The sequence below is a fragment of the Aspergillus flavus genome, chromosome 2, assembly GCF_009017415.1.
Source record: "Aspergillus flavus chromosome 2, complete sequence".
Taxonomy (NCBI): Eukaryota; Fungi; Ascomycota; class Eurotiomycetes; order Eurotiales; family Aspergillaceae; genus Aspergillus; species Aspergillus flavus.
The window spans coordinates 2,752,901-2,778,059 of record NC_092409.1 but is presented as its reverse complement, the minus strand read 5'-3'; the positions used below and the strand labels follow the sequence as shown (position 1 = coordinate 2,778,059).

At 48.0% G+C, this 25,159-nt stretch overlaps 9 protein-coding genes across 9 annotated transcripts; 5 read left to right on the top strand and 4 right to left on the bottom strand.

Annotated features, from left to right (window-relative positions):
- Positions 1-162: 162 nt before the first annotated feature.
- Positions 163-3,159, bottom strand: F9C07_2054102 (major facilitator superfamily domain-containing protein; the record flags this gene model as incomplete). The annotated part of the gene is made up of 5 exons (XM_041284703.2): positions 163-297; positions 371-449; positions 501-1,622; positions 1,679-1,824; positions 2,905-3,159. 5 exons carry the CDS (start codon positions 3,157-3,159, stop codon positions 163-165), a joined length of 1,737 nt encoding a protein of 578 aa, XP_041142710.2.
- Positions 3,160-3,594: 435 nt separating this feature from the next.
- F9C07_2225703 (uncharacterized protein) lies at positions 3,595-3,939 on the top strand (the record flags this gene model as incomplete). The annotated part of the gene is made up of 1 exon (XM_071509772.1): positions 3,595-3,939. The coding sequence occupies one exon, from the start codon at positions 3,595-3,597 to the stop codon at positions 3,937-3,939; it is 345 nt and encodes a 114-aa protein (XP_071363771.1).
- Positions 3,940-4,685: 746 nt separating this feature from the next.
- F9C07_2958 (uncharacterized protein) lies at positions 4,686-5,109 on the top strand (the record flags this gene model as incomplete). The annotated part of the gene is made up of 2 exons (XM_071511038.1): positions 4,686-4,710; positions 4,769-5,109. 2 exons carry the CDS (start codon positions 4,686-4,688, stop codon positions 5,107-5,109), a joined length of 366 nt encoding a protein of 121 aa, XP_071363770.1.
- A 705-nt stretch (positions 5,110-5,814) lies between these two features.
- On the bottom strand, positions 5,815-10,454 carry F9C07_1237915 (uncharacterized protein). The gene is made up of 3 exons (XM_041289638.2): positions 9,854-10,454; positions 6,109-9,796; positions 5,815-6,051 (listed from the first exon to the last, which is right to left on the bottom strand). The coding sequence occupies exons 1-3, from the start codon at positions 10,054-10,056 to the stop codon at positions 5,929-5,931; spliced, it is 4,014 nt and encodes a 1,337-aa protein (XP_041142708.1). The 5' UTR covers positions 10,057-10,454; the 3' UTR covers positions 5,815-5,928.
- A 17-nt stretch (positions 10,455-10,471) lies between these two features.
- Positions 10,472-12,228, top strand: F9C07_2960 (putative C2H2 finger domain protein). Its single transcript, XM_041289641.2, has 3 exons — positions 10,472-10,783; positions 10,843-12,046; positions 12,097-12,228. Exons 1-3 carry the CDS (start codon positions 10,668-10,670, stop codon positions 12,112-12,114), a joined length of 1,338 nt encoding a protein of 445 aa, XP_041142707.1. The 5' UTR covers positions 10,472-10,667; the 3' UTR covers positions 12,115-12,228.
- A 118-nt stretch (positions 12,229-12,346) lies between these two features.
- On the top strand, positions 12,347-13,613 carry F9C07_1237708 (uncharacterized protein). Its single transcript, XM_071507826.1, has 2 exons — positions 12,347-12,943; positions 13,096-13,613. Exons 1-2 carry the CDS (start codon positions 12,578-12,580, stop codon positions 13,432-13,434), a joined length of 705 nt encoding a protein of 234 aa, XP_071363769.1. The 5' UTR covers positions 12,347-12,577; the 3' UTR covers positions 13,435-13,613.
- A 179-nt stretch (positions 13,614-13,792) lies between these two features.
- Positions 13,793-16,167, bottom strand: F9C07_2961 (putative DUF21 and CBS domain protein; the record flags this gene model as incomplete). The annotated part of the gene is made up of 4 exons (XM_041289637.1): positions 13,793-14,840; positions 14,905-15,574; positions 15,630-15,843; positions 15,919-16,167. The coding sequence occupies 4 exons, from the start codon at positions 16,165-16,167 to the stop codon at positions 13,793-13,795; spliced, it is 2,181 nt and encodes a 726-aa protein (XP_041142706.1).
- Positions 16,168-19,044: 2,877 nt separating this feature from the next.
- F9C07_2277420 (uncharacterized protein) lies at positions 19,045-25,140 on the top strand. The gene is made up of 5 exons (XM_041284701.2): positions 19,045-20,938; positions 21,022-21,395; positions 21,451-21,648; positions 21,699-23,094; positions 23,160-25,140. Exons 1-4 carry the CDS (start codon positions 19,652-19,654, stop codon positions 22,663-22,665), a joined length of 2,826 nt encoding a protein of 941 aa, XP_041142704.2. The 5' UTR covers positions 19,045-19,651; the 3' UTR covers positions 22,666-23,094; positions 23,160-25,140.
- Positions 23,351-25,140, bottom strand: F9C07_2252535 (uncharacterized protein; the record flags this gene model as incomplete). The annotated part of the gene is made up of 2 exons (XM_071510086.1): positions 24,524-25,140; positions 23,351-24,455 (listed from the first exon to the last, which is right to left on the bottom strand). The coding sequence occupies exons 1-2, from the start codon at positions 24,769-24,771 to the stop codon at positions 23,351-23,353; spliced, it is 1,353 nt and encodes a 450-aa protein (XP_071363768.1). The 5' UTR covers positions 24,772-25,140.
- Positions 25,141-25,159: the final 19 nt, after the last annotated feature.

The window sequence follows — 25,159 nt, the reverse complement described above, 5'->3', positions numbered from 1 at the left end:
GTTCTCTTTTTGCCGTCTCTGTAGCGTATAAACTAGTCTTTCTTTCGTGCAGATCCCAAGTCTGAGACATTATACTCGACCGCGTGCGTGTAGCTTCCCGGCAGCATCCAAAGGCCACCGAAATGATTAGTAGTGCAAGGCACATACTTCTCGACCTTTGTCCTAAGATTCATTCGACAACCCGGAGCGATTCCTGATTCGGGCGCCGTAGATGTAGAGGAGCAAAGGTATCGGGATGAGGAGCGCTGCGACACATCCGAGCAGGGTGCAGGCCCATTCAACCCCTAGAGCGTCGAACTACCACACACCTTAGTAAAGAATCCAGTGGGAAATGGCACTGTGGTCTTGCAGTGATGGGCATGCCACTCACCATATAGGATGCGAAAAGTGGAAATATCGCGCCAGCCAATGACCGAAGAAACGTGTGTGCAGCGACGGCTGAAGCAGCCCTAGTTCGCAATCAGTGAATTTCTCTTTAACAGTCTCACAATGGGACTTACTTTTTCGGTCGTGCCTCTACCACATAGGCGATCGAGGGTAGGAACATTGTCAGCAGGCCAAATCCAGTAAGTAGGCCTGATACTGTGGGAGCTACCCATGATATGCTTCGCCGGTAGCCTGACCAACCCAGCCAGAATAAACCTCCCGAGAAGGCAAGTGCTCCTGGAATCGCGATAGGTAGACGCCACTCTGGCATTATTATGCCCCCATTCCGCTCCATTTTCCGAAGAACCCATGGCTGCATTGCGAACACACCCAAAGCGCCAAATAGCTGTCCCACGATGATTCCAATGTAAGGTAGCCCGCCTACCCCGGGGTTCATGCCATGGATCTGTTGAAAGATAATAGGATATGCAGTTAAAAAGAGATATAAAAGCCCATATACGAACGAGGCGAAAACGCTCATACATAGCACGATCGGGTCGAGGGCTAACATTTTCAATGGAAGACTGACATAGTCGGCAATTATGGCTCGCAAGTCAAGGCTTATTTCCTCGTGCTTTGCATGAATAGACCAATCGCCCTGCTCGCGACGTAGTCGATCCGCCTTCCAGGAGAGGAGGACCGGTACATAGGTTTCTCTCATCGTAGTAAGTAGAAGCACGAAGATGCCGCTGCCTAAAATTCCTGGTATATATGCTGTCCAGCGCCAACCAAGACTATGGTTCATTACAGTAAATCCACCTATGAACGGGGCTGTAAGAGGGCCGCTGAATACCATCAGACAGAACCCGACCATCGCAATACCGCGTTGATGTGGTGGGAAAATGTCAGCATAGACTGCCCCAGAAAGAGTCAAGGGACCCGCCCCGAAAAAGCCCGTGAAGTATCTAAGTATCATAAGGGACTGAAGATCTTTGGAAACAGCAGTTGCAAAACAGAAAACAGTAAATCCAAAGGCTGATGTAACCAATGGAAGCTTTCTCCCTTTTAGTTCGGAGAAAGGAGCCCAACATAAGGGACCCGTGGCAAATCCAAGGACGTAGAGCGAGACACCTAGGGTTGCTACCTCCCTGTCGATATTGTACATCATGATCACGGTGGGTATGGCTGAAGTAAAGATACTACTCGCCATTGCCACGACCATTGTAAGGAGTCCCAGCAACCCTGAGATATATACCCTGTATGAAATTCAGCAAATAGTTCCAGAGTCTGCAAATAATGGTTTGTGGCCTACCGTTTCCGAATTGGCCAGTTAAATGGTATGGACGGATCATCGGGACTCTCAAAGTCAACGTATTGTACACTCATTCTGGCGATTCGATCAGGGGACGGAACAAGAGCATTAGTAGCGAGTAGAAGAGGGTATCGTATCGGAATATGCTGTATAGCCAGGGAGTGTAGGTCAGCTAGTTCTCTAGGGTCATTCGCTCAGGTGCTTCTACTTAGCAGTATAGTAGATCACAACGTCTGGTTCAACGACAGGGGAGAATATCAGGAAACAAGAGCGAGAGTTTCATCGCATATTATGCAATACATGAGAAGCAAATTTCTTTCTCCTCCTAATTTATCGTTCATTTTTTTATCATTATCTTTTCTCTCCTATCTCTTCTCACTTCGTGTTTTTTGATTGGCTTTAGGGCCTTGCCCCGGCTCTCGATGGATTCCAGAACTGATTTTTCATGGCCTAGACGGCATGTTCAGCTCATCAAGTAATTCGTGCTCCATAGAGCGATAGGAGAACATCAGCTGTGTTGCTGAAGACCCACTCTCAAAACAAAATGGCGGATATAAAACCATAATCATGTAAATGCAGCCGAGGTAGATTAGTGATACAATTATTTTATTGAGCAATCTTAGCACAACATAGGTTAAAGTCACATAAGATCCTGCTTTGATGTGTATAGACTCACGTATTAATGCTAGGCTAGTAATGTATGACTGCCCAAGTAATACGTAGTTGAGGTTATGCCGTGAGGCAGATTGGGCAGTCGGCGTCCACAATCACGCCGCGGGATTCCCCCACAACGGCAAGCTTGGTAGAGCCACTGGGAGAACGTTTCCATTACTAAATTAGTGTTGCAGGGCCATTCCTAGCCAGTTAATGGGGGGATATATAAGAATCGAGTGTCTACTTATTAAACAAAAACTGTTTGTATTAGCATTAATGCATTCAGCACTAGGGACCTCCAGTGTATCGATAAAAGTAGTCTCTCGGGACATACGAGAGGCCTGGTGGATTGTCTACCATTGATGTCTGATATGAGTCTACAGCGGTAGACTAGTCATATGTCCACTCTTGTCTTTCTCGGTCCATATGTGGTGAGACCGTTCAGTCTGATTGAATACAATGCTCGATATAAGGAGCTATGTAATCAGGTCCACCCTAATCGGATCATTATATCCAAGTTGAATGACCAATCCAGTGGCTCACTTTATATGCTTTCCTATGTTCATCCTAACTTTGACCATTACGACTACTATGGTGCCCGGCCTACTTTTTTTAGCAACGGCAACGATGGTCGAGTCCATCAGTAGAAATGCAATGGTCCTGGCGAGTGAACCGCTCGTCGGAGCTGCAAGCTCCGTAGAGTGCCCTGGGGCATCGATAAGGCCCGCTTTAGGACCAATATCGGCATCCCCCCCCCCGGGGTTAAAATCCGGTTTATATTTCTGCATGGGATCTAACCAGGACGACCTTCCCTCGTCCACAAGCATTGCCACTGTCGTTGGCAATAATTAATTCAAGGAGCGGCGGGAAGTTCTTTCTCTACATTGCGATATCCCATGCTCTGTCGGTGTATCACTTGGCCGTGGGGGAGAAAGCCCTATGGAACGGATGGAACACAGCATATCTTCTTTACCTCTTTGACGAATGGCACTGCCCGTTTCAGCCTTGAAAGAACGTCCCTGTCGTATTCATCTCAGCGGATTTCACCTGGTCCTCAGTCCTCTTCTTGCATTTGTTCAAGACCAATAGCCTGTTTATTCCAGTAAAACAAAAAGAACATATAATGCCGAAGAATGTATACACAGACTAAAGCCGTTCTTCTCATTTAATATGAAATAATTTTTTTTCCTATCACTCGCCATATAAGTATCAAGTCTCAAGCTGCTGATTATCAGCAGTTCAACTACCCATATCCTTCGCAAATGGAACAGACCACCCCTTTCAGAGAACCTCGCCTAAATCAAATCAAGATGCCACCACCCAAAGACCTGATAAATATCTCTGGTATATCCAAGGATGCACTACGTAAAGAGCTCCTGGAAGCCCTCAAATCCTCCATTATCAAGGAAGATACGAGAGAATTCCTAAAAGACCACCGCAAACTCTCATGGCTTATTGATGAGGGCCTACGCTATGCGGTTAAAGTCTATGTCAAACCGAAAGATTTTGTGGGCGCCTCTGGACTTGGAGAGAGATGCGATGCCGACACCGTCCGTGAGGTTGTCAAGAGGCTGCTCCAGGACTATCCGCTTGGCCCTAGTGCATAACAGCACAATGAATGGCTACGATCCGGGTTCATTTGTCTGCAATTAAGATCCAAATTCAAATGATTCTGACACGTGAGGGCTGGGTTAGTGGGATAGCTTTTATAGTTCTCCAATAGACGTGCCTCTTGACTTGCAATATAATGAACAAGATGTAGATTTTCTAGTGCTCGGACGTATTCCTTTCGCCGTTAAAGAACTTAACAAAAGGCAGGGATCGTAGTTGATCTTTGTTGTAAGCACGTACTTTTCATCGATCAAGTCACTTTCCCGAAATTCTGAGAGAGGCAATGGACGTATTCGGTGAGCAAAAATAAGAAGGTATTCGAGCTTAATAGCCCGCAGCCCCGATATACCGCCAAAATCAAGAAGACAACCAGTGACCGCAGAGAGATAGAGTCAAGCCCACGAATTGACCTTCCAGCTATTATGCTCTCGTTGTGACTCTCAGATCCTGGAAAAAAGCGTTTCGTCATATCCACATTGGCGGGATGTTCCTTGTCATCCATCTTCTTTTCGCCGTTTGTCAACACCAGTATCCTTTTTGTTACAGTATAACAAAAGGAACTTGCAAGGCTGCATAACAAATTACTGACTCTCCAAAGGGAAGTCCCGCTTTTCAAACTGACGTGAAACTGCCCTCTGTGTAACGCACACTATATAAACTAGTCTTGACCTGCTGTTATCTCTTTGCATTCCCACCACTCACATCCACCAAAACTGGACCTGAATCAATCTTTCTTCCCAGAATGTCTTCCGCCAAAAGCAGCCGGGGTAAGTTTAACCCCTGTAAAATCTAAGTTATCACCAGTTCATACTAATCACATTCAAGTCAATATCGCCGGTATTCCCAAGAAGGAACTGCTTTTAGAGCTTCTTAAGAACGCTGAAGTTGCATCGTTTTTTTGCACTAGGGAACCACCTAGTCTCGATATCGATGAAATCTGGAAGGAATATGAAGAACTAACACGATATATATCTCTTGTCGATTACCTCCGTGGCCGCTGCTTGAAAGTCGACATCTCTGGAAACACAATGAACCCTTCTACATTCGATTCTGAATATGGGGAGGGAAAGTTCGCCGAGATTGTCGACAAGCTTCGTGGGAGATATCCGCTTCCTCGTGACCGGAAAGAGGGCAACAACAGTGTGGAAGACCACAAGACAAATTAGCCCCTGCTGCCTTGAACTTCAGGGCGCAATATTTCATTGGCGGAACGTTGTGCTAGCATGGATTAGTGTTCCAATTGACATCTCTTTCGACCTTTAATGCAAGCTTACTTGGTCTGTAAAGTAACATGCTTTTCTCTAAGAGTATCTCGAATATTCCTAGACCCATACTTGAGCCAACCATACCTCGTTATATGCACGTATTTATAATCGTCAATACGTTTCTTTTGGTCCAGGCTTGACGTTTTCGTCCAGCAGCCGTATCGAAATAGAGAGTTCAATACTGCTCAATCCAAAATACTACCGTAATCAAAGAAAACGAACAGTAACCGCAGGGAGGCAGAGCCAAAGTCACGAATTGAGAAACCAGGCTATTATGCTCTTGTGGTTAGGGGAGGTATACAGCGATCTACGCATTAGTGCCTACAGCCAGGGTGGGTCGAATCTAGGGCATTGAATAGACCACGGACAGGGACAGAGCTTCACAGCACCTGATAAGCTCTTAACTTTTTGGCATTGGCAAGCCCCATTAATAGTAGGCCTAGGTTTACCCACCGGCCAGAACAAATAGAGCCTTGATGCTATGATTTCCATAGGTCACTTCCCAACAACATCTAGAGTCCTGTCTCGTCTTTCGATAAACGCTTCCACTCCAGTCCGCTAAGTATAGAAGAGAACAGATCTTCAGATAATGCCAGTATTGGCACTTATTCACTATTGGATGTAGTACTTGAATATATACTATACAGAAATATAACGTAGGGGTATTGTGTGCTTATATGTCGGACAATGTACCATGTCAATCCCAAAAATAGTGCCGCATTATGCAGCGCCGAATCCCCGAGCGTTCTCCAAGGCTTTATTGAGCTTGTCTTCCAAGACACTCCTCGATGAATATTCTGGTAAAAGAAGCCGACCAAAACAGGTTAAACTGGTGGGAAGGCGCTAAAAGTAATTAGCATGGCAGCCGAGTAAAGTGTTTAGGGAAAATGGTACACCTACAGCATCACCCACTCCGTTCTTTTGGATAACAAACATAATGCTCGCAATCCCGTTAACCGGAACCCGGTCACTGGCAGTTACAAACTCCAACAGCTGCGCCTTTTTCTCCACAGAGAACCGTCGTGCAATACTCCAGAAATCCCGGATTGTGCGATGGCTTGGGCCGAAACCTCCTTCGTAACGTGCATGATGTTCCAGCTCATCCATATTAATCTCTTGGATTCCTTCCACCACAGTTTTCAGTGCCTCTGGCGTGAATATGGACAAGGCCGAGCGATCCAAACAGGTGTAGAAGCCCTGTGCAAAAGCCTCGAACTGGGGCCGAATCGACTTGTCGGTCAGCCAAAAGATGTAATCTCTAACGAATTGAGAGCGATTTCGATTTGTCACAAAAGATGCCTCCTCAGCTGGAGGCGTAGGCGACTGCATCACTACCGAACCATCCAGGGATTTCGCCATGTCCGCAAACGATTCTGTTGCCTCTGCACCCATCGAGGACGGCGGGCTTAGGTTCACGCAATCAGTGTAACGGCGAACCTCCGACCAAGTTGGGGAACCGAGGGACCGGTTTCCACCCCCTGATCGCGCCAAAGCTGAAGGAAGAGGCCATGGAGCATCTCTGTCGACTTTCTGCATGTCCACGGTCTCAATGGCACCAAAGGCTTCGAAGCTAAATTCATACGTGCGCATAAATACGTCTTCCACATCGCCATCCTCCCAAGTCAGGAGTTGTTCAAGACCCTTAGTAAGTTCTGGCCAGCCATCACGGATATGGTCGAGATGCTTCACCTTCAGCCCAAGAAGTTTGCGATAGAAAGCAGTTGGGAAATTGATGGGCAGAGTAAGGCCATTGTACACCGCAAGGGACATTAATAACCCGAGAAGCTCAAACTTGTATAGCGGTTCCAACGAACACGGTTGAAACCAGGAAACACGAGTGCGACTATCCGTCGCAAACATACCATACGACTGGTCCAGGGCTTCTGCCATGAGTACTCGGAAGAACTCCTGCTGGACACCGCCGTGATCAAGACCTTCTTCACCCTCATCCATTCCCATCTGGACTTTTAACGGCCGCATTAGCTCTCGCCTCTCACGCCGCCACAGCTGATTGAGGGCATCGGGGAGGAGATTGTCTCGTCGGACCACAAGAACCAAATACGCAGTCATCGAAGTCTTCAGTCGTGCGAGCATCCCAACATCATCCTGGATTTGTATGGCTCCAAAAGCTGTCTGCATTACGTGTCTGGTGGTAGTCATTGCAGCCTCGTAGAATCTTGACATGGCGGCATAATTCAAAGCGCGGAAGTAGATGACCAGAGCAGAGGGAGGAAACAGGAAGGGGTATGAAAGCAAGTGCAGGGTCTTATTATTCGGCGACCGACCTATCCACTCAACAGGCATCTCTAGGGGCTCCAACCTCTCCGAAAGGAACGGAGTGTGAAAGTCTTCCGGGACAAGGCCCAAGCGATTCCGTTCCTTGTACATTAGGGACAATATCTGCACGGCGCCCCCGGTCGCGCTACTTTTAGACATTTCAGGACTCCCGTCCCATTCTTTGAGTAATAAAGTACGAAGCCATTCCGCGATGACCGCAGCAGCACCCGGTGGCCTTACCTGATTTTGGTCGTCGACATCGGCGGTTACAAGGCGGTGGTTGTCGCTAAGGTTGTTGATGAGAAAATCTAGAACACTGTTCTTTGATTTACGCGAAGCGTGACTATAAGGGTGTCGGACTTTCGAAATCTCATAGAAGGCCATTCGCGCTGTGAGAGCGCGCACCAAGCGGTCAACTAATCGCAAGGCAAGGTCATGTTCTAGTGCGTCGGTTACGTCCACAACCGCTCGTGTATTGCGTAACGGAAGCTTTTGCATATCCGCGCTCGAAGCTACAGCCCCAGTAGCGCGCATCTGAAGAATTCCGCGCCAGGTGGTGGCATCTATCTCCGGAAGAGAACTAGCCAATGCAAAAAGGGCGACTGTTGCGACATCTGCTGCACATGAATCAGTAACGTGTTCGTTGCCTAGTGCATCAGATGCCCGGCGAATTATTATAGGCGCAGATACAGCTCCTGTCGTAGAATTGTAGGACGACCGGCGGGATTGTCTGGGGTGCGATAATTCTTTCGGCGGAACGAATAGCGATTCAAGCGCACTCCAAAGACTATGAAAGACGAGTTCCCTAGGACAAATCATAAATAGCTTCCGCAATGATGGCTGAAGCTGCTGGAGGTTCAGCTTTAGATTAGAATTACTTTGCCCTATGTCGTTCGGGCCAGCCGTATTGTCTCGAAAAGATCGTAGAATTTGCCTTGTACTGCTCAATGCATAGAAAACGCTCTGCGAAACGAAAGTAAATGCTTCACGTTGGCGAGACGTTGCAAACCTCCACTCCGAATCGTCAAATGTACCCATGGACTCTATATAAGCCAGTTCGTCTTTCCATCGTTCAGCTTCATCGTCAGATAGAGCCACCAATTTTCCTAGTTCGTCGATGATCTCAGAAGTCAGGTGAGTAAGAGATTGTATAGTGGGCATATCCTCGCTTTGATGTATACCATTGTGCTTCAGGCTAGGGGCACTTGGAGATCGGGGCTCTGAGGCAGGCTGGTCATCGTCAGCAGAAAGGGGGTTGTGGTCGTCAGGAACGTGGACCCCGTTCAGGAGCTTCGCACCGTCCCAAGAAACACGTCTTTCTTTTTTCGGCTGCTCATGCAGGCAAGCACCGTCTCCAGTCCTGCCCCGATGTTTCTGTGGGCGATGTCTCAAAGCGGGTGGGGAAGGTATGTTGACGAGCCCATCTGCACTCGCATGCGTGTTGATCGACAGCTTCCTAGCGGGCTTTAGCTCTGGATAAACTTTCTCGTCGATACTTGATCGAGGACTTTGTCGTCGTTGATCTACATCAGCAAGCGATAGTCGTTTAATTTGCTGGTTCGGTAATTTCAACTCAACAGCAGCTGTTGTATTGGTGATGGTTCGTGACGAAGGCGTAAGTGGATTACCCCTAGTAGATGTATTGTGTCGAGACGTACGTTCCCTCTCTTGGCGATGCTTTTCTGTCCTAGAATGAGATTTGCCGTGTACGGTGCTCGGCTTTGGAGATCGAGAGCTAGATCGAGAGTATGAATGGTCGGAGTCTGCGCTAAATGTACTCGGGGAACGCCTCAAGGGCAACCATTCAATCATTCTCAAGGACAAGGTATCAAACAAATTCTGCGTGAAGGACTTCGGATCCTTTAATGGTTGGGTTGATTGGTCTTCGTTGGCCGGTATACATTCAGCCTCTGCTTGCAACGCAAATCCTGGGGAGGAAGTCCGTCCCGCATTATCCCAGAAATCGCCCTGCCCATCTGAGGTTTGAGCCACCGAATATCCATCCGTGGCACCTTGGCCCACTACCGATGATCCACTACATTCCTTCCTCGAATCGTTTGTAGAAGCACGGCTTCGGCGTTTGGATCGACGGTGATGGTCTTGCGATGATAAATCCGATGGAACCCGAGGGGTGTTGCGACAAAGGCCACTCTCTGCGTTATCCACACTAGCCAGGTAGCATGCCAGTGTCCGGGCACTCAACTCGGTATATCGACGGAACGGCTCCTCAGTCACCCTCCTTCGATAGCTTGCGCAGGTGGGGATGGAACAGCTTGGGTCCTGACATCCATAGAGGAGCTGGTTTTTGTACCTTGGGAGCCAGACGTCAGCCGCCCATCCAAGTCAAACATTCCCCGCGGATACTAACCTGCGAACCAGAAGATTAAAATGTCGTCGTCGCTCATCCCTGTACCAGAGCAAGACCTGTGCGGGGTCCGATACATCGACGGTATTCTGCGTGATAACTTCCGGCGCGTTTGGCGGGACCTTCGACCGATGAAACTGGGGTTTATCGGTGCCACAATGCGAAACCTCATACGAGCTCACGGAAGCTCCGCGGAGCCTAGTCATCTTCGCGGACTGGGGAGCATGCCTGAACCCCCGGTCAGGAAAGTTTATCGGGAGATTCGCGTCTCCACCTAGATTTATCGTTTATCGAAATCCAGAGGGTTCGATGGTGGTGGCCTTCCCTTCACGCTGATATCATACGGACTGACACACCAGCCTCAGGCGCCAAGCATGAGGCCGGCTGACTAACATTAAATGGAAGAAGTATGATCCGATCGTTGATGCACTAGGCTTGATATAGATAGGCCTTCCCAGACAGGATTAGTGGAGGGGCACGTGCAATCAACGTCATGTTCTCTAAAAGCGGCATGGGCAATGGTTTTCAATGTGTGGTCCGGGTTATCGGCGACATCGATTACTAGCCCGATCTTTTCTGTCGAGGGGCAATATTGCGCCCGCTTCACTTTCTCGCTAGATACTTCCTACCGGCTTTTATTTCTAATCAGGCCCAAAACTTTCTGTGACGACTACGCCTGGTTTTGCTTTTTCATTGCTCTTGCAAAAACGAATACCCCCGCGCAATATATATTCCCACAACCGATCGCCTTTTCATCAAATTTATTTCTGTGATACCCACCTTTTTTTTTGTTCCATATCAGGAACTGTCAGAAATCATGGCCTCCATCGATCCAAATGTACCAACAACTACGTTGCCCTATACCTGCAACACCTGTCTCGTTGCTTTTCGCGGTAGCGATGCTCAGCGGGATCATATGCGCAAGGACTGGCAGTAAGTTTGTTGGAAAATATACGACTCAGAATGCATTACTAATGTTCGGTCGACTCAAGTCTCTATAACATGAAGCGCCGCATCGCGTCTCTGCCCCCAGTGTCCCAGGAGGTTTTTAACGACAAGGTCCTTGCTGCCAAAGCCACAACTAGTGCCGCCGCCGCCAAAGCTTCCTTTGAGAAGACATGTGTCGCCTGCCAGAAGACATTCTTCAGCGAGAACTCGTATCAGAACCACGTGAAGAGTTCCAAGCACAAGGCCCGTGAGGCACAGATGCTTAGAGACAGCGCCGATGATGCATCGTCTGTCATGAGTTCTACTTTCTCTCTGGGCGAGCCAGTCAACAAGCCTCGTGAGCGGTCGGAGGTGTCGAAAGTTACGGAGAGTCTTAAGAACGCTACCATCGAAGAGGATGACGAAGATGAGGAAATGGAAGAGCAGGGCTTCTCGGCCTCCCGTTGTCTTTTCTGTAATGAGAAATCTTCAGATCTTCAACAAAACACCGAGCACATGTTCAAGACCCACGGCATGTTCATACCAGAGAAGGACTATCTTGTTGATTTGGAGGGACTTGTCCACTATCTTTATCGGAAGATCAATGAGAACAGTGAATGTTTATACTGCCATGCCGTCCGAAACAACCCCGAGGGTGCTCGTACCCACATGCGCGACAAGGGTCACTGCATGATCGCATTCGAAAAGCAAGATGAGCAAGTTGAAATCGGACAGTACTATGACTTCCGCAGCACTTACTCAGATGGTGAGGGTGAGGATGAGGAGGACTCGATCATGGAGGATGGTGGTGTCAAGGTGGATGGCGAGGATGATGAGGGATGGGAAACCGAAACTTCTGCATCTTCTATGGATGACGATGAGGATGAGCTCGACGACACGAAGGGACAGGTCTATGCGACAGAGTTTGAGCTGCATTTGCCCTCAGGCCGCACTGCAGGTCACCGATCGCTCGCCAAATACTACCGCCAGAACTTGCGTAACTACCCTACAGCGGAAGAACGGGCAGCTCGTCAGCTGGCTATTGAAAATGGCGAGATTGAGGAGGAGGAACCGAAACCCAGGGGTCGCGACCTCAATCGGGCCGTTGTTAGCCGTGGCAATGGCGGTATGGGTATGATCGGTGCTACTGACAGCCAGAAGCAATTTGCTGCTGAGCTTGAACGCAAAGACCGGACTCGTGCCCAGCGACAAGAGAAGCGGTACACAGCTCGGGTCAACCGGGCTGCCAATAACCAGAAGCACTTCAGGGTATGTTTCATCCCTTTACTGATATTAAAACAAGCTAACACCCCTTCTAGGATCCCCTCCTGCAGTAGATTCCTGTATCTGATTTGTTTGCGTGCATGTTGGCATTGTTTGGCAAAATCATGGAGTTACGGCTGAATGACCTGTAGATACTCATGGCAAGATAAAAAGTGATTATTAAGAAGACGAAGGATATTACTCCGCATTCCTGCTATCTTTACTATTTTAGACAGTGCTGCATCTTATGACGGATATACCGAAGGTCTACCAGACTGAAGGTGAATCAAGTCCTACATCTAACCCCCCGACCAAACCCTAAGTCACCACATCTCACAGAACCGATAGCAAACTTACAATCAAGCACCATAACAACAAACCAGGACCACAAATAATAATATATGAACATCATATCACTTTAAAAAAGAAGGTTCCTCCCAAAAGAAGCCAAACCCCTCCCCAACCTTCGTTCTTCCAACCCCTCCCATCAAAACCCAATGCTACCTCCCCAACTACACCCATCCATACCCAATCAAGATGGATCCATACTGCTCCCACTGCGACCGCACCTTCTCCTCCAAAGACGCCCTAAAACTCCACGCCTCTATCAACTTCAATCACGCCCACTGGTGCACACGCTGCTCGCGCGCCTTCCCCTCCCAAACAGCCAAAGCAGCACACATAGACCGTTCTACCGCCCACAATATATGCCAAAGATGCATAGACCAGGACTTCAAAACGGAAAAAGAACTACAAACTCATTTACGAAATGATCACCACGAGTGCCAAACATGTAAACACACGTTCGCAGACACAGAGGCCCTCGATCTACATGTGCGCAACGTACATCTATCCTGTGATGTTTGTGGTCAGGCCTTTGGGGACGGTAATAGTTTGGAGATGGTACGTTCCCTCGTTTTTCTCCTTCTCTCCATCTATGTTTCTACCCTTCCGTTTTATTTGGATTGTTGTGTTCTATAGGCTTTTCTTGTTTATGTTGGCTTGTTGAGGGTTTGGCTGTGGCGTCGAAGATATATAGCTAATAATGACGACAGCATAAATATAGCCACCAGGAGCGGGCTTTGCAGTGTTTCGGGTGCTCTATAACGTTCGGGAGTTACTCTAGCATGATTGCTCACCTGGAATCGGGGTCTTGCGCTTGCGGCATTACTGGGGATATGATCAAAGCCATCGCATTGGAATTCTCCACCAGACAGGGTCACAAAATGCTCGGCCAGGCATCTGAAAAGTATATTTGTCCGACTTGTGCCAAAAAGTCTGGTTCTCTTTCTGCACTGTGTCAACATGCGGAGCGAGCTCCTGGGTGTCGGCATTTAATCAGCGGGACAGGGGCCTTGGCTCAGCTGATGGAATTTTTAGAAAATTCTATGTGACTGTATGTGGTGTGATAAATTGGGCTGCGTTTTTCAGCCGTTACATTTCCCTTGTATTTCGGTGATCGCAGGTGGGAGATAGTGTTAGTTATAGTGGTCATATTGAATACTACAGTCAATCTTTTGAAGTTTATACACATGATATAAGGATAGGTGAATTGCAAGCTGTGGCAACACAGACGGTTCTGTACGACAGGGACGACGGGTAAAATAATACACCGCGAAGGAAATTAATATTTCTCCAGCAAGCATACAGTAACAGTAACAGGCAGTTCAATATACACTGCGCGACGCTTCTTTTCAAAACAAAAGGTCAGTTTGAACATCTCTGCCCAGCAGAGGAGGCACGAAAGCGCTGTCATTGTGGCAGTAGTGGCGATTCCTCGTCCACATGATTGTCCGCGTGCTTCGATGCTTGCCCACGCTTGCGCCGACGACGACGTTTTTTAGTCCCATCGCCTTGAGTGCCGTCGGACCTTTTACCATTCAAATCGACAACCTCCCCATCCTGTCGAACTGGAAATTTGCTTTTAGGTGATGTACGTCCCTCATGATCAGAAGAACTGGTGCTGGTTGTGTGGAGAACTACTTTGCGGATTCCGTTGACATCAACCACATGCTCCGTGATACTGCCACTGCGAGCAGGACCTTGATGCTGGTAACTGGTTGGCTTGAATTTCTGCGAATTCGAGCTTTCGGAATTCACACTGATTGCGGCACTACCAGGTGGACGAGGTGGTTCGTCTTGTTCTTCGTGAACTGCTTCTGGGATTGAGACATCCTTCCCCACTGTTTGGGTTCCAGCATCGGCGGGCTTAGGCCCAGTCATGGTACCGTAACCTACGCGAACAGCGTATGCGCCATCTCTTGCATCCAACCCCGGCTGGACTAGTCCCTCGCCGATCCCACCGGGTAAGGCGGTCGAGTTAGGGTGCAAGGCCTGGGAGCCAGACATACTATGGCCAGAGTCCATATCGGTTTGCGCAGAACGAGTAGGCGAGACGCTAGCCCGCTTGATCTTCACATTCTGGTACCGGGTTTGACGAGGTCGGCTGGCCAAATTAGAAGGCCCGAGATGCTTCAAGTGCTCCCGAATTTCGTCAGTGGTTCCTCGTTTGGTTACTAGGCCATCTGTTGAATCTGAATTTCTGTCCGACTGTGGCATCCGAAGCTGGAAACGCGGAAGTGGCGGTTCTACTGAGCTTCGACGGCGAACGTTCGCAGGGGGTTTGGAGACTTGGGGTTCGCCATCTACATCCACCAAAGTGCCCGTCTTCTGAGGGGGTAAAGAAGGAGGTTCTTCCACAATCTTGCCCTTAGGAACCCGGGATTTTATGGGTGCAGGCGTCATGCGCCTTATCGCCTTGTGAACATCAATAAAGACATCCGATTCGTCAACGATTTCCCTGTCAACGTAGTCAGTTCAGAATCCCCCTTCAAAAAATTATGCCAGGAAGATCAGTAACGTACTCGCCAATAAGCTCCTCGATCACATCTTCCAGAGTAACAACACCCAAGGCACCACGGTCTTCACCGGGATACTCGGACACCAGTACCATGTGGGACTTTCCTTCTTGGAAAAAGTTGACGATATCCAAGCAGCTTGTTTCAGGGCGAGTCTCGGGAAGAGTTGCCAGTGCAAATTCCCGTACTCGCCTGCAGTCCTCGGGGTCGTATGTGATTAACATCTTAACTAGAAGCATGCCCACGAAATTTGTCGGGTTATCTGGTGCGTGAATCGGGATGCGGGAATATCCTTGGGAGAGTATCAAATCCATCGTGTCTTCATCCAGAACAGTATCTGCGGACATGGTGAAAACGTCGTCCATTGGAGTCATAATGCTACCGACTGGCTTATCTTTCAAATCCAGAACGGCACTAATAATTGTAACCTCATCGGAGTTGAGCTGTTCGCCCGCTTCACCCAAGGTTTTATGCAGCGTCACTAGTGTTTTTAATCCAGCCTTTTTGTAGATCGTTCCATGATCCTCGCCCAGCAACCTATCAAGAAGTTTCGCTATGGGCCATGCGACCGGAGCCATAATGTACATGAGGGCCAGGACGCAAGGAGCCATCCAAGCACCGATCGGGAGACCGTAGCGAACACATATCGACTGGGGGACAACTTCGCCGAAGATGACTGGATATCATGAATGATCAGCTCGATAAGCCAAGGCCAAGAGGGATTTTCGTACCAATCAAGACTGTACTGCCAAGAACAGCCGGCCAACCTCCTCCTAACGACCGGTCTAGGACAATGGGAAGGGTTTCATTTGTGATGACATTACTGAGCAGAAGAGTCACCAGTACCCAATGCTTTCCTCGCTTCAACAGTTTGAGCACACTTTCTGCATTCTTTCGTTCAGAGCCTTCGCCGGAGGTTTTGATGACTTGTAGATAGACTTCATCCTAGAAATTGCACATTCAGAGTTAGTGGTTTACGCTAGGTTTTTTCCATTCCAGTAGTGTGACGTCGCGACTTACCTGGCCCATCAATGCAATGGTTAGACCAGCGAATGCACCGCCGCTCAAAACGAGGATGGCGGCAACCCCGAGATACAGCCATAAGTCCGGATCGTTAGGAGCCTTCGGACTCTCTTCGGAGTAAGCAATATAGGTCGCGGGAGCGGCAGAGACAAGGGGAAGGCCGCCCAAAGCAAGCATCAACAATTTTGCAAAGCCGACAATCACCGGCCGGATGGCCAGGAGGCGAACGGCGGAAGGTGTAGCCATCACCTGTGGGTGAAGTATGAGGGGCAAAAGGAAGAGAAAGAAAAGAAGCGAAGGAGGACTACTGGAGGGACATATTTCGACGGCGCAGTTCGGGCAATTGGACCATGCGTTGAAGAGACTAGGCCGACTCACGATCGGGACGGTTCCGACCACCGATTGGAGACTGACGTCGAGTGGGGAACTCTGAGTGGATAAAAGCTAGGTAACTACGTATCAACTGAAGGGCTAGTGGATGAAGAATCGGTAGGGCAATTGAATGGAGATGATGATGCAGAGTGAAGACGAACAAGATGGATGATCCCTTCCCACTCAATCTATCGAGACTTGTTCTTCAGCCACAATATTTTGCTGATCGAGGAAACTGCAAAGGGATGGACATTTTTCCGAGTGACGAAAGTAAGCTAATCCTCTTTGGGATGGCAACAAGTGGTCCGAAAAAGGCAATTGCCCTACAGTCGCGGACCAGACCGTTGATTGGTCTGTGTGGCAACGGCATGAGTCAGCGTCATTGGACCTCTTGACTCGCGGTGTTAGGTGTTAAGCATTGAAGATGCAAGCATTAAACTACGGAACCGACGTTGTAGACTGGATCCACGAGGTGCTCCTTTCGGTAAAGACTGGTTGAAACTCGGTGGGACCGGAAGCGCAGGCTAAAGGTGTCGTAACGGTATAACACTACTACCGGGTCGTTTAATCCAATCAGTTCTAACTTGCTGCAATCCCCTCATAAGTTTCGCTATCACCACGTGACTCCAGTATTGGGTCAATCACTTGACTCATTGCACTGGTTGGCGATTTTGGTGTTGCGTTGGGCGATATTCTCAACTACGGTACACTACTACATACTACCACTGCATCTTAGGTACGATGCAGCAGCGGAAGATTCAGGCTCCGCAATCCTAGCAAACCTCAGCTCACGTCATGGCAAACGATTTACCATCAGTAGACGAAGGTGATCCTGTCTAATAGGGCTTCTCTAGTCATGCATTAGCAGATCGCTGATAACTTCACTAGCCAGGCTGCTAGATCATCCAGTGGATCACAATTATCTTATCATCGATCCGTCCTCGCTTTATGGCCTTGATGATATTGACCCACAGGCCACTGGACGCCTCACCACCTTAAACCCTGAACCTCATACATTGGACGAATTGGCAAGCAATCGTGTATTGAATCCTAACTCCAACAGACCTCTTGAATATAGCAACACCTTACCAGAAGGGCAAGCGACTTCTTGGCCTACTGCAAGCCTTCAAGACGTGCCGTGGCTTCAAAATAATGAGTGGTATACAGGCTATACTCCAAATGATTCACCATCTCACTGGTTAAATGAGACTTTTGCCCCGCAGGCGCCTTTACTTCCGCCAAGTGAGATAAACGATGGACACCTTGACAACAAAAACAGTTGGCTTCAGCAGTCGAGACTGCAGTCTACTTATCCACTCGGCTCAAATGACAGTCGTGGTCTTCCAAGAAGGAGAAGCCGGTATTCTCTTCAAAGAACAGCAAAAGGGGCCACGCCCCAGTTTATTCCAAACCCTTTGTACGCTCCTGATCCAATGCAGCGATGGCAAGAATCGCCTCCTGAAGACGAGCCAGCATCCATGTCCGCAATTATGAACACATTGAAAAACCTCCCATCCGCAGGTACACAACTAGAAGGTTCCACGTTTGGAAGCCCAGTTCCTGTTGAAGGAAATGACCCATTCAGCGGTTTTCGTCGACCGGTATCAACGGTCAGCTCACATAGTAGCGCTCCAAGTGTCTCTTCACATCCATCTACCGCATCGGTCAAATCTAGCACCTCGAGAAGATCACACGATTCAACGACAACATCGAACAGGCGGTCTACTGGACGAGTTCTTAAAAGTAAAAGCGCTAAATCAGGTCGCAAATTTTGTTGCACCTTCTGTTGCGACCAGTTCAGAACAAAATATGACTGGGCTCGACATGAAAAGACACTCCATCTAAATCTTGAGAGTTGGACATGCACACCCCACGGTGCATCTGTGACCTCGCCTATCACAGGGCGGCGACACTGCGCATACTGTAATATGCTGGAACCAGGGACAGAACATTTCGACGAGCACAATTACCAAGCATGCTTGAGTGGTACCCGTACCTTTCGCCGCAAAGATCATTTAGTGCAACATCTGCGCCTCACACACAATCTCGAAGTCATACCTATAATTGATGACTGGAAAACACCGGCTCCGACAGTAACATCACGTTGTGGGTTCTGTGACAGGAGGCTGTCGTCCTGGGAGGAGCGCGTTGATCATATAGCTAGTCATTTTCGCAATGGATCAACTATGGATTGCTGGAAAGGTGAACATGACTTTCCACCAGAGATCACTAAGCAAGTGACCAATAGCCTGCCTCCTTATTATATCGGCCACGATTCTCGCTGCCTCGTACCGTTTTCGGTAACCAACGTCCATGCGAAAGATCAGCTGGACCAGATCACATCACGACTAGATTGGAATACTGCAATCGAAAGCAATACTCCCAATGCTCCGGTACAAGCTTTGTCCTCGGGTCGAGATTCTAATAATCCTCTGAATTCGTTATTAGAAGTACTGGCATCACACTTAGGTCGCTACACACGACAGAAATTAGCGCAAGGGATTATCCCTACAGATGAGATGCTCCAGCAAGAGTCAAGGAGACTAGTATATGATTCTGAAGACCCATGGGACCAGACCATCTTCGACAATCCAGAGTGGCTTGCTGCGTTTCGCCGTGAACATATTGAGCGGCCAAACAATCCGGCCAACAACGAGCAAGCTTTGTCCTTATTCGATAGTCTCTCATTCACGCAATCTCTACACACAGACTACGTGTAAGCACTGGAATATATGTACAAAAGGCTCCAAGGTTTTAAATACATAAATATAGGCGACCATAGGATTTGGATCACTTCTTCCCGTCCGCTCAGCCGTACTTAAGCTAGTCATGTAAACTCAGCCAAAAATAAAAGCGCCCTCTAGAGCTCGCTGCTCTATGGGTGAGCAAGGCTAGGCTACAAGATGAATGTATGCGACCTTAGGATATATTCACAGTGTGAGCAAGCAGCAATGATCAAGTAGGTGGGCCATTTAGTAGAAGGAGGAGTTAAGCTTAGGGATTACAACGCCTCCTAACTTTTAGGGGCTACTGTTGTAAAAGTGTTTAAAAGCGGTTAAGTAAATACGGTTGGAAGAGTCGGAACCGGGTTAGTCATTGCTCGGGTTAGTTATTTACATGAATCATAATTGGTAGATTATATAGTGAAACCTTATATATAGACTCAATTGGCTGAGAAATAGCGTGTTGCTGTTGGTAAAGCTTGGTAATATTTTACATTGTCCGTAAGCTCGATTTAGTCTACTGGCACCGGACTAAATCGAGCTTACGGACAAACAAAGATTTTCACTGGTAGAACGCGACGCGATTCTCCGCACCCACAGCGACATTGGACAGTCAACAACTATACTATTGTTCCATGCATTTTCCCCCTATACACACACACACATACATCCAAAGGGGGGAAATGGCCCCATCTAATAATGAAAATGACCCTATTGACATTAAAAATGGTCTCAATCTCGTGCTAGACAAAGTTCGGTCCACAGGATCGTTTATGACGAGTGCGAATATTGATACCGCCGTCAATCCTGGCCTCTACATTCCAGATGTGGGGAACATAGGGCTTCCTATATCAACTGAGCATGCGAAGGCAATAATCCAGTCCTGCCATCCGAGCCCCTACGGAAAGGGCACTGAAACCCTGGTAGACGAATCAGTACGGAAAAGTTGGCAACTTGACGCAAGCCAGTTTGCTCTCCAGAACCCCAGATGGCAACTGCAGGTTGAATTGTTCGTGGACAAAGCTGTAACTGGTCTTGGCCTTACGGCAAATGGGCGGGAGGTCAAGGCCAAGCTATACAAATTACTTATCTACGAGGAGGGCGCATTCTTTCTACCCCACCGAGATTCTGAAAAGGCCGATGGCATGTTCGGCACACTCGCTGTGTGTCTCCCGTCAAAACACGAAGGGGGGGATGTGATCGTCTCTCATAGTCGGGATCAGCTCAAGTTTCAAACAGCGCCAACCTCCGAATTTGGGATTTCATGGGCTGCTTGGTATGCAGATGTCACTCACGAGGTGAAGCCTGTTACATCCGGATATAGGGTTGTCCTAATTTACAACTTAATACATCGCCCGTCAACCGCTCTGCTGGAATCTCGTGGCAGTAGCACCGAGAACATTACTCGTCTGCTTGATCCTTGGGCCCGTGCCGCTGGAGTAGACCCCATACCATATTTAGATGGTTGGAATAATCGCATCCATGACACTTGCCCGTCAGCCCTTATTTATGTGCTTGGACACCAGTATACCAATGCGGCGCTTAACTTTTCTCGACTGAAAGGGGTTGACCAGTGTCGTTTTGCAGAACTCCGGGGTGCATGCCAAAGGGCCGGTTTCGATATCTTCCTAGCCAACATTGAGAAAAAGGAAATGGGTGCAGTTGAGGATGATGGGTCCTTCTACGGCGGCTCCTATGGTCGGGGAGGTAATGGCACTCATCGTATTGACTATCTAATTGAATCTAGCCTTACGTTGTCGCATGTGGTTGACTCAGGAGGCATTGCTGTCGGAAGGGATATACCGTTCCCTAAGGACATGCTAATCCAAACGAGTGTTTTCGATCGCGATCCCGATAAGGAAGACTTTCAAGGCTTCACGGGCAATGAGGGTGCTTCGGCAACCCACTTTTACCACGAGACGGTAAGTTTCTATGTTGTTCATAGTGACCCATACGCACTCTGCTAGCATCCTGTATATTCTGGCTTCTGATGGCAGATCCCTAGGGCGTCTTAATCTTCCCAAGAAGGTTTCACTTCTTGTTCACCTTTCAGCGGTTCAAGCATGGCTACGGCAATGCTAAAAGTGTCCTAGAAGATTATCACCGTGACTTGTCAGAACGACCAAATGACATGCTGGCCAGGCAAAAGCTCTTACAGGTCTGTAGGATGATTACTCCAGGGTGTTGCCGCTACAGACGGCGTGTCAGCCCACAAGAAGTGCAACACAAGATCCTGCAGATTGCTCTTGAACTTTCTGATGTAGAATTATTCTGCCGGGCTATGGAGTGGCTTGAGAAGTCTTTTCCCTCTCGAACCGCTCAATTTTCTCAAATAGCCAAGATTGTCCCACAAATAAGCCGTGACGCTATTCACTCCTCGTAAGTTGAAGACATACTATTGTATAGCGTTCAAAACACTGACCTACACCTGCAGCCTAAGCAAAATGAGTGGAAGGTCTAACGACAAGCAATCTCTTTCTCGATACAAAGAAATGTTTTCCGACTTAGTTAATGAGCATTATGAAATGAAATTCGATAAATTACTCCCTACTCATAATGGAGGCTCAGAATCAGAGGGGCATGATCTGGCAAAAGTGATAAGCGATTACCCCGAAAAGGGGGTGCTCTCAAGGTAAAGACGTTCCTATTTGGAGCAAGAATTTACAGTGCTGACTGCATCAGTATCATGCCCTCCTTGGAAACCAAGCTGGACAACACGGCTTTTCTTGTGGCATTCATTACATCAGCTCATGACTACTCACTTTCTGGGAAATTTGACAAGGAAGAGGCAGATGCAGTGCTTAAAGCGCTTTTCTCAAAGGTTGTGGCATCTTTCAATATTGAAAGTGTGACAAGCTCACACCATACGCGAGGTCTATACGGAGGGACTTCCGGCTACGATGGGCCCAGCAATAATTTGCGGATTTCCCCGAGCCTGGTAGTTAAGTTGATTCAGTTTGCTGATGCCACGGGCAACGACAGCACGAAATTAATCAACACCCTTACTGAATACACCTTAGATGTCAAGGAAGGGACAGAGGAAAGTACTTTCCATGACTTCCTGTTCCCAGTTGCGAACGGCATCTGCGCACACATAGATACAACAGAGCGTTCCTCTACCGGAAGTGAACGGCGATTTATGAAACATATGCTGGCCAAATATGTGCGTGACTACGTCAAAAAGGCCCCTCCATCACCACCGCCCGACTGGAAAAAGAAGACGACCATCCGGTGTATCTACCTCAACTGTGCCTCTCTACGCGATTTCATCGATGACCCGTCCAGCACAACGAAGGATTTCGCGCTGGGTGAAAAACGCAGGAACCATCTGGATCAGCAAATTGATAAGACTTTCTTCACTACAACTATCGTTAGAGCCAACCCGCACAAACTGCGAGTTGAAAAAACACAAGCTCTGCTTGTTTCCGACTTCAAAGCCTGGGTCGCACGAGTACAGATCGCGAACTCTGTGCTGGACAAATTGTCTCAAAAGGGCTACCTGGAGGACATGCTTGGAAATCAATATCACTCTATCCTTTCTCACCAGAATCTCGTACTTCCCGATGACCTACCTGCACTTCCCGCACCTCCTGGTCTTAGGAATATGGTTCAACGCACCGTGCCAGCTAAGCGTCCTTTCGGACAATGAGAAGTCCTTTTTTTCTACCAACACATATATTTCATTTCGAATTAGTATATAGTTGAAAGAAAGAATGGTTACTTTCGCTTCGAGATAGTGGGTTTTCCCAATCTCAAGCATTTCATATAGTGCAGTCTAGTTCTACCACAGGATAACTATGGAACGCATGGAAGTGCTCTTGCTGATTCCAGCAGCTAGTGTGGAGACCGGGTGTGGTCAAATGAGTGTACGAATTACATAAGTTCAAGAGAGAATAAAAGTGGTGTCTTTACAACAGAACTTCAACTAGTGCAAAGCTACCCAACACCACCTCCTTCGGAGACAGGTCATGAAGAATGATACCATCAATATGGCCCAGCAGACGAGATATCCCATACATCAACCATCCAACAAAATTATACTGATGAGAAATCTTCTCATAACATTAAAAGTGTAAGGGTCGGTAATGTCTAATCTCTCGATCCAGGCTAGAATATTATTGAGCTTATGAACCTCGTATACAGACAAGGTTGGGTGACAATCGTGATGGAATCAGCCCGAAGCCAACATCCTACGACTTTAGGCAAGTATACCAATACATCTCCTTAATCAAATCATTTTCATCTCTGCAGATCTAACTTAGGGAACGTACAAACGATATATTAATCACTATTACACTCCATACGCATCAGATCGTTGGCGCAGAATACGGGCATCAGTTATATCCTGGTAGCACTTGTCCTTGCGCTGTTGACCCTCCTGGCAATGAAGAAATTGCAAGATCGAAAGAATTATGTCTGGGATCATCTGGTCTCCGTGACGATGCGATATGAAGCGGTACTTTGAGCTTAATCGCCGTCGGCATAGACACATAGGTAGTATGGTAAAGAAGCTCAATCTCGAGCGTATATGTCCGGGAGATAAAGCACGAGTGGAACGTTGGTACAAGAGTCCTGTTTCGTGGGAGTGTGATAGGGACAATCAGACAGGCCGTATAATGAATAGCGGAATTTCTTATTATAGGCTTCTGGGGACACAGTACGGGAGCATGATCATTAAAATCTCTGCTGGCGTCCAGCTCCTGTTTTTTCCATTCCACAGACGCAACACAGAGTGATGACACTGGTATAGTCCTCTCGAAGGGCCCAGGGTGGATGCAGGGACGTGGCATAGTGGAATAAGAGGGTATATTAGTCCATGGACAGGAGGCATAAAAGGTTGACGCTTTGAGCTTGGTCCGCAAGCACTTTAGGACCGGTGGTGGCTCATCTCCGACTGGATCGAAACGAATATGCGCCGTTACAGCCGACCTTACAAGCTCAGATGCCCTGCACCCTAGTGTAACAAGTATAGGTCCCGGTTGCGAAGCAACCATTTGAAGCCTCCCCATACTATTCCTCAGCATACCACGTCGGAATTCTATCTCCTTCCGCCAACAATAATCTTTCTCGTCAACACAGACGACTAAGGGCAGTCCATCGTCGTGGACAGGCACTAAATGCACTTTCTTAACTCGGGCTGCCAATGGCCCCACTTCTGAGTGTCTCTGGATTGTGACTTTGACGAAGTAGTCTATTCGACACATTTTCGGGCTTAGTTCATCGCTCGGGGATTTGTTACTGCTGGTGATTCTAGAATCCTCCAGTGTTGGAGGGAGTCGAGTATGTCTTTTATGGACATAATCATGATCCACCGGATGTTCGCAACTTTGGGGGGGTAAGCGATCTGGGATAGTAAACGTGAAGGGGATGGTGACCGGCTGGCCTTTCCTGAGCACGCGTTCGTTGGGCTGTAGGCTTGTGTCCAGAGGATGCTGCATCCTAAGGAAGGTGTCCCAGACGGCAAGATAGCGGCCTCTAGGCACGGAGGCTGGTCTCTCAGTATATACACGGGTAGTTCCTTATTTCCCTTATTAGCCATGCCTTTGATCGCTAAAAATGGTGGGCGAGTAGCACCTTCGAATGTAATTTTGATGTGATCGTATTTAGTGTCATGGTCTGCAATGATCGTTGCGGTACCTTCTATCTTATCTGAAGTTGTATACGAACTGACAGGGCCCTCCTTCTGGCCTCTGAGGTCGATGCATATTCTAGGTCGTCGCGTGAACCATAATTCAGAGATAACATTGCACTTCATGTCCGGAAGTCGGAAATCGACAGACGTAATTTGGATTTGCAGCTGGACCGGTATAGGACTTGAAAAGGTCGAGTTGATTATGAGATAAGCGATAGCATTCAGCTTATAGCGATGGACAGATGTTGTTTTGGCAGGTAAATAACTGTATTCTTTGCCAAAATCTCAATGTCAAGTGGAAACCATGCACATATATGTAACGCAAAGCACATACTATATATCATAAACCGTACTACTTGAACCTGCAGGTTAATTCCGCTCCCTACAAAAGCTCTATACCTAGACTAGCAGCCAAGCAAGAATATCACACGATTTTAAAACCTCCAGTACTATAATGTTGACCAACTTGTTGCAATAGTTTGAACACAACACCTACTCGGCCTAAGTAAGT

Coding starts and splice junctions, on each gene's coding strand:
- F9C07_2277420 (XM_041284701.2), top strand. CDS start 19,652: ATGCATTTTCCCCCTATACACACACACACATACATCCAAAGGGGGGAA. Junction 20,939..21,021: donor CCCACTTTTACCACGAGACG/GTAAGTTTCTAT, acceptor GCAGATCCCTAG/GGCGTCTTAATCTTCCCAAG. Junction 21,649..21,698: donor GAAAAGGGGGTGCTCTCAAG/GTAAAGACGTTC, acceptor TGACTGCATCAG/TATCATGCCCTCCTTGGAAA.
- F9C07_1237915 (XM_041289638.2), bottom strand. CDS start 10,056: ATGACTAGGCTCCGCGGAGCTTCCGTGAGCTCGTATGAGGTTTCGCAT. Junction 9,797..9,853: donor TTTAATCTTCTGGTTCGCAG/GTTAGTATCCGC, acceptor CTGGCTCCCAAG/GTACAAAAACCAGCTCCTCT. Junction 6,052..6,108: donor AGAACGGAGTGGGTGATGCT/GTAGGTGTACCA, acceptor AATTACTTTTAG/CGCCTTCCCACCAGTTTAAC.
- F9C07_1237708 (XM_071507826.1), top strand. CDS start 12,578: ATGGATCCATACTGCTCCCACTGCGACCGCACCTTCTCCTCCAAAGAC. Junction 12,944..13,095: donor ACGGTAATAGTTTGGAGATG/GTACGTTCCCTC, acceptor TAATGACGACAG/CATAAATATAGCCACCAGGA.
- F9C07_2960 (XM_041289641.2), top strand. CDS start 10,668: ATGGCCTCCATCGATCCAAATGTACCAACAACTACGTTGCCCTATACC. Junction 10,784..10,842: donor CATATGCGCAAGGACTGGCA/GTAAGTTTGTTG, acceptor GGTCGACTCAAG/TCTCTATAACATGAAGCGCC.